This window comes from Conger conger, chromosome 14, assembly GCF_963514075.1.
Source record: "Conger conger chromosome 14, fConCon1.1, whole genome shotgun sequence".
In the NCBI taxonomy this organism is placed as follows: Eukaryota; Metazoa; Chordata; class Actinopteri; order Anguilliformes; family Congridae; genus Conger; species Conger conger.
Window position 1 is genome coordinate 1,968,720 of NC_083773.1, and position 7,022 is coordinate 1,975,741.

Consider the following 7,022-nt stretch of genomic DNA (forward strand, 5'->3'; position numbering starts at 1 on the left):
AGCCAGAGACTGTGCAGGAGGGAAGCCGATGTGGCCCCTCCACTAAGGGTGAGAGAGAGAGAGACGTGATCTGTCCCCGATTCATCCACAAAGTATTGTTGTATTGTCCCAATAACGTGATGACTTAAAGAAAATTGACGCATGATTGCGACTGCATTTTCTTGTGGGGAAAATAATATTGACGTCATTTATACCGCAATTGTACCATTGACTTTACTTTACTAAAACGGGTGTGAATGAGCTGGGGGGGGGGGGGATGTCAGGCCTTTATCTCCTTCTGTACACGAACGAGGGAGAGAGGAAAACATGCGAAAACATGCATCCACCGGGCGTCTTTATTTAATTATCGCTTTGTCGAGCGTTTGCTGCCCTCGTGTTTAACAGCTGGCACTGCGTGATTGTGTTGCACACTGTGAGTATCTGTTTTGGGAGACCCTGTATAAAAGCTCCTTTCTCTGAGCGCATGTGCCATAGACCGCCCCGTTAGGGCACTCGATCTGGGCCATGGAACGATGCGCTCGACCATCGGTGATCGCGGACTTACGACGTCGCCGGTTCCTGACGAGCGATATTCGTCCCCGAACGCGAGGGGAAACGATCGAGCTGAGTCCCGTGACTCCCTGGCTGAGATTCTGGCACTTGGGTTACGCCCGTTTTCTTCAGACATGCTGCTGACCCCTGACTTTACCCCCAAAAAACAGCGCACTTCACACCTGGTCAATGCACGTTTTCCTTGTTTCTGAACTCCAGTCCTGGAGTGCTGGTACTGTCCTCCCAGGTATCGAGCTAAACAAGGATCCGAGAAAAATACATAATCTGCACAGCAAGACGATTATGGCACAATTCTACCGTAATGGAACATAATATTTGTACCATGTCCTGATGCGTTGTCGTGTGTACCTTGCAGTGTTACACGATCAACCGCTGCGTTACGGCTTGTTATATTGGTTCCATTTGCCGCTGTGTTGCCATGGTTCATTTGCACCATGTCAAACCTCACTGCATTTGCACCATGTCAAACCTCACTGCGTTTGCACCAGGTCAAACCTCACTGCATTTGCACCATGTCAAACCTCACTGCATTTGCACCATGTCAAACCTCACTGCGTTTGCACCATGTCAAACCTCACTGCGTTTGCACCATGTCAAACCTCACTGCGTTTGCACCATGTCAAACCTCACTGCGTTTGCACCATGTCAAACCTCACTGCGTTTGCACCATGTCAAACCTCACTGCATTTGCACCATGTCAAACCTCACTGCATTTGCACCATGTCAAACCTCACTGCATTTGCACCATGTCAAACCTCACTGCATTTGCACCATGTCAAACCTCAGTCGGTTCATATGGGTGTGCTCTTTGCGCACACACAGTTCAGTAGGATCTGTCTCCTGATGTCTGGAGTGTCAACAGCTCCGGGGAGTCTGCAATGAAAGAGGGAAGAAAGAAAAAAAAGTGTTGGAAATAAATCAGTTTTCTCACAGCACACCGTGAAGTCACACCGCCAGAAACTCAGACAAGACTGTAGCTGTGAAGAATGGGATTTAAAAAGATGAAGGTTATGAGCGCTTGGCCAGTGAGAGAGCTCGGCGTGGGGGGGCGTATGGCAGCGAGGCGTTGTCTGACGGTGGCTCTGAAGCCCTGATGTGTTCTTCGGGCGAAGGTGCAGGGGTGAAACGCGGTCACACAACGTGCTTTGGCCTGCTGTCCCACGGCTCAGGGGAAGTCTCTCCTGTAATCCCCGCATACGCAGACCGCTGGGGCCTTCACTCTGCTTCCACAGGCTTTTGCCTCTATTAACCTGGCTACACAGACACACAAGACGCATGCTGCCCGGTGGTCTGTGTGGTCGTCCGTTTTGGATAGGAAGTACTGCTTTGCCATGACCTGTGTTTTGAGAAGGGTTTTTATTTGTTGGTGTGTTTTTTAAACCTCGACTGAGAACGTGAGTGTGTTTTAAGCTCACAGTCGTGTTGCACTCCTAAGGACCTCCAGCATACAAGTGTCTGCAGAACAAAACCCAGAATTGTTTATTGATTCCTGGAAGTGTGTGCCGGTGTGCGTGTGTCCCTGTAAGTGTGTGTGTGCGTGACCGTAAGTGTCTACGTTTCTGTGTGTGTGACTGCTTTGTTTTGGGTGGGAACCCGGGCCTCTCACTCGTCCCAACGATTTGTTAGACAAACGCGTTGTCAGTCAGCAAAAGGCAAAACCGCTCCTGGCTACAGGGGGCGTCAACGTAATTTAGAATTTGAGGGTTTTGTCATGGGGGGGAGTGTTGTCACGGTAACCTGCTTACGAGCCTTTGCAGCACTTTGGCTGAGCTAGCCCTGCTGCGCGTGCCTGTGTGTGTGCCCGTGTGTGTGCCCGTGTGTGTGCCCGTGTGTGTGCCCGTGTGTGTGCCCGTGTGTGTGCGCACGTGTGTGTGCCCGTGTGTGTGCGCACGCTGGTGTGTGTGCCTGTGTGTGTGCCCGCACGCTGGTGCGTGTGCCTGTGTGTGTGCCTGCTGCGCGTTCCTGTGTGTGTGCGCACGCTGGTGTGTGTGCCTGTGTGTGTGCGCACGCTGGTGTGTGTGCGCACGCTGGTGTGTGTGTGTGTGCCTGTGTGTGCACGCGCTGGTGTGTGTGCCTGCTGCGCGTTCCTGTGTGTGTGCGCACGCTGGTGTGTGTGTGTGTGCCCGTGTGTGTGCGCACGCCGGTGCGTGTGGTCAGGTGCAGGCCGCTCTGCTGCAGGCGGGTGAGCAGCGGCCCTGCTCTGCAGAGAGCGCACTGGTGCGGTTTCGCTCTGTAACCATGGGGACCGCGGAGACTGCAGAGGGAGGGAGGTCAGTTCCTCCTCCTCGTTCCTCTGCTCCGGCAGCCCTTGATAAACCCTGCCAGATGGTTAGAGTGGGGAGGAGCTCCGCAGGGTTAGAGGGGGAGGAGCTCCGCAGGGTTAGAGGGGGAGGAGCTCCACACAGTTAGAGGGGGGAGGAGCTCCGCAGGGTTAGAGGGGGAGGAGCTCCACACGGTTAGAGGGGGAGGAGCTCCGCACGGTTAGAGGGGGGAGGAGCTCCGCAGGGTTAGAGGGGGAGGAGCTCTACAGGGTTAGAGGGGGAGGAGCTCCGCACGGTTAGAGGGGGAGGAGCTCTACAGGGTTAGAGGGGGAGGAGCTCCGCAGGGTTAGAGGGGGAGGAGCTCTACAGGGTTAGAGGGGGAGGAGCTCCGCAGGGTTAGAGGGGGAGGAGCTCCGCAGGGTTAGAGGGGGGAGGAGCTCTACAGGGTTAGAGGGGGGAGGAGCTCTGCATGGTTAGAGGGGGAGGAGCTCCGCAGGGTTAGAGGGGGAGGAGCTCCGCACGGTTAGAGGGGGAGGAGCTCTACAGGGTTTGAGGGGGAGGAGCTCCGCAGGGTTAGAGGGGGAGGAGCTCCGCAGGGTTAGAGGGGGAGGAGCTCTGCAGGGTTAGAGGGGGAGGAGCTCTGCAGGGTTAGAGGGGGAGGAGCTCCGCAGGGTTAGAGGGGGGAGGAGCTCTACAGGGTTAGAGGGGGGAGGAGCTCTGCATGGTTAGAGGGGGAGGAGCTCCGCAGGGTTAGAGGGGGGAGGAGCTCCGCGTGGTGAATTTAAATGCATTTTGGGTCAGTGACAACATGAATATTTAGCATTGAGGAGTTGTGTACACCACTCACGTGCTTCAGTGCTAAGAGTACGTGGTGATGTTTGTTGTGGAGATACTTGATGAAGGCCATCACATCTTTGTTTGTTGCAGTACAAGACTCAGGTCAGCGCCCTGTAGGAGCTGTTGTGGAAACACGGAGACTGTTGAATAGTTGGTGATTTCAATTCCCTCTCCTCAGAAAGTGAATTGAAAGCAATTCATGGCGTTTTATTGGATTTATGAAATAATTTAATTTCAGGTCATTTCCTCTAAATTGAAATGCTCCTGAGTCCAGCCCTGGCCGGTGGTGCTGATTTGTGTCGTGTTTGTGTTGTATGCTCTCACGTGGTCCCAGAGCCTGAAGCTTCAATCAAACCTTTATTTTTAGGATGCGTCTCACACTTTGTCAAATGTGGAAGGGGGGAGATTTGAAATTGACATGGTTACCATATAATGTAGTTAGCGCAGGTCAGTTTTGCACTGCTCAGCCTGTGAGTGTGTGTGTGTGTGTGTGTGTGTGTGTGAGTGTGGCTGGTTGCTGGTGTGGCTGGGCAGTGTGCTTGTGTGTTTGCATACGTGTGTGTGTACGTGTGTACGCGTGTACGCTTGTGTGCGCGTGTGTGTGTGTGTGTATACGTGTGTGTGTGTGTGTGTGTGTGTGTGTGTGTGTGTGTGTGTGTGTGTGTGTGTGATGCGTGTGTGTGTGTGTGTGTGTATATGTGTGTGTGTGTGTGTGTGTTTGCGTACGTGTGTGATGCGTGTGTGTGTGTGTGTGTGTGTATATGTGTGTGTGCGTGTGTGTTTGGCCGGTTGCTGCGTGTTGTCGTCCCTGGTCCTGTGCCTGTGGTGCTGACGCCTGGCTCTGCTCTGCTCAGTTCTACCTGCAGGACACCAAGAGCAGCAACGGCACCTTCATCAACAGCCAGCGCCTGAGCCGGGGGTCCGAGGAGAGCCCCCCCTGCGAGGTCCTCTCCGGAGACATCATCCAGTTCGGCGTGGACGTGACCGAGAACACCCGCAAAGGTACTGATCCGAACCCAGAACACCAGCACAGGTACTGACCCTGCACCCAGAACACCCGCACAGGTACTGACCCTGCACCCAGAACACCCACACAGGTACTGACCCTGCACCCAGAACACCCACACAGGTACTGACCCTGAACCAGGTACTGGCCCTGAACCCAGAACACCCGCACAGGTACTGACCCTGAACCCAGAACACCCACACAGGTACTGACCCTGAACCAGGTACTGGCCCTGAACCCAGAACACCCGCACAGGTACTGACCCTGAACCCAGAACACCCGCACAGGTACTGACCCTGAACCCAGAACACCCACACAGGTACTGACCCTGAACCCAGAACACCCGCACAGGTACTGATCCTGAACCCAGAACACCCGCACAGGTACTGACCCTGAACCCAGAACACCCACACAGGTACTGACCCTGCACCCAGAACACCCGCACAGGTACTGATCCTGAACCCAGAACACCCACACAGGTACTCACCCTGAACCCCCATCCTCATTCTTCTCTGTGAGCAGAGCACTCGGGCTAACCGCTGTTCACCATCCTCTGATGCCTGAGACAGAGCTCCTGGCTGCCTGGAGGAAACCTTGTCTTAATAGGCATTTAATTGCAGTTTATAGTGTCCCTAATCACACCTGTGTGAGTGCGTCCTCCTCACCGGTTCTGCAGAATGCCTGTAGGAGCCTTTAGGAAGAGTGGCTGCTTGTCGCTGCTTACGAACGTGGGTGACCGTAATATGAGACGCTGGTCACGTGACCGTATGATGTAAGCTTCCGTGTAGCAGGGCTTTTGAAACCGGACCGGCAGTGGTGCTGGATTACAGTGCTGGCGGTGCGGTGTTGTAATCAGTCAGAGCAAATGGCTGCTTTTACACTGATGTGAGTGATCGCTTTTATTTTAATCCTTTATTTTAGACTCTTTTTTTTTTTTTTTTTTTTTTTCTGTATGTATTTATTTAGGCTGTAGCCAAACCTGGATATACCCTGTTTGAAAATGTGCTGTTAATATTTATGTATAAATGTAGTGTACACACCCACCCACACACGCATGCATTCACAGATGCATTTCTTAAGTAACAGTCCTACAAGCAGTTACGTTTCACATTTCATCCTGTGTGTCCCAGTGTTTTTGGTCGATAGTCTTCAGTTTCTCTCTGTATGCACTAGTAGCTCAGGCATGATTTATGGCAGGGAATGCAGGAGGGGGACTATTCACAGTAACCCACTCGCTTACTACGATAAAGCGTTGTTCTATGTAATGGCTAATTGTTTAGGAGATCTAAAGTTGTGTTCATTTCTTTTTAAAGCAGCTTTCTTATGAACTGGTATACTTGATTAATGATGTGTTTGTTAAGTTGTGAGTTCTGTGCTGAACAGTTTCAGTGGTGAACTGCAGCTGGATAGAAAACTGCCATTTTCTCTCATTTACGCAACGTCCAGTGTAAACCACACCCACTGCTGGTTCTCTGTCCCTGCACAGACCACGGCTGAACAGACGGGTAGTTTCTGTGCGCGCCTCTGTCCGTCAGACAGAATGAAATGGTCGGGTGTAGGCAGCTCTGGTAAATGGCTCTCCTGTGCGGGTTTTCTAAAGAAGCCAAAGCGCATTTTCCAGCGACCGCTCTGTATTTTGCAATGCACATTGTTTGGGAGAAACTGCTAGAAGTTGAGGGGGGAAGTTGTGCCGGGTTCTCTAAATGCTTTCTGCTTTTGTTTTCAGTCACCCATGGCTGCATAGTGTCTTCAATCAAGCTGTTCCTCCCGGATGGCATGGAGGCCCGGAGACGCTCAGAGTAAGTTCTGCCCTTGGGAAAGCCCTCTGGATGACCGGGGCTGCCGCCCGCTCGGGCGAATCGCCCCTGGTGTGCCGTTGAGGGACGTTTCAGGGGCCGCTCTCTCTCTCGTGTTGGGCATGCGAGGAATGTAATAAAATCAACAGCAGGACTCTGAGCGCTGATCTCAGCCTGCTGCTGCTGCTGCTGCCGCCTCTGTGAGGACAGCTCTTAAACTCTGCCTCTGTGAGGACCAGCGCAGCTCTTAAACTCTGCCTCAGCCAGAGGTGTGTGTGTGTGTGTGTGTGTGTGAGAGCGTGAGCGTGAGCGTGAGTGTGAGTGTGAGTGTGAGTGTGAGTGTGAGTGTGAGTGTGAGTGTGAGTGTGAGTGTGAGTGTGAGTGTGAGTGTGAGTGTGAGTGTGAGTGTGAGTGTGAGGGTGAGGGTGAGCGTGAGGGTCATTATGCTGAAGCTGGATTGTGTGAGGTGTTGTGGTTGTGTAGGTGTGGATTGTGTGAGGTGTTGTGGATGTGGAGGTGTGGATTGTGTGAGGTGTTGTGGATGTGGAGGTGTGGATTGTGTGAGGTGTT

General features: G+C 52.9%; 1 protein-coding gene across 7 annotated transcripts in view; it reads left to right on the forward strand.

Moving 5' to 3' along the window:
* slmapa (sarcolemma associated protein a) overlaps positions 1-7,022 on the forward strand; it is an 80,171-nt gene that overhangs the window by 25,037 nt on the left and 48,112 nt on the right. For 6 of the 7 annotated variants that reach the window (XM_061221033.1, XM_061221035.1, XM_061221034.1 and 3 more), the window contains exons 2-3: positions 4,505-4,652; positions 6,383-6,455. In XM_061221033.1, the coding sequence (XP_061077017.1) occupies positions 4,505-4,652; positions 6,383-6,455 (221 nt within the window). Of the gene's footprint in view, positions 1-4,504; positions 4,653-5,523; positions 5,542-6,382; positions 6,456-7,022 lie in introns of those variants that run through there. The other variant, XM_061221038.1, reaches the window with a different exon arrangement.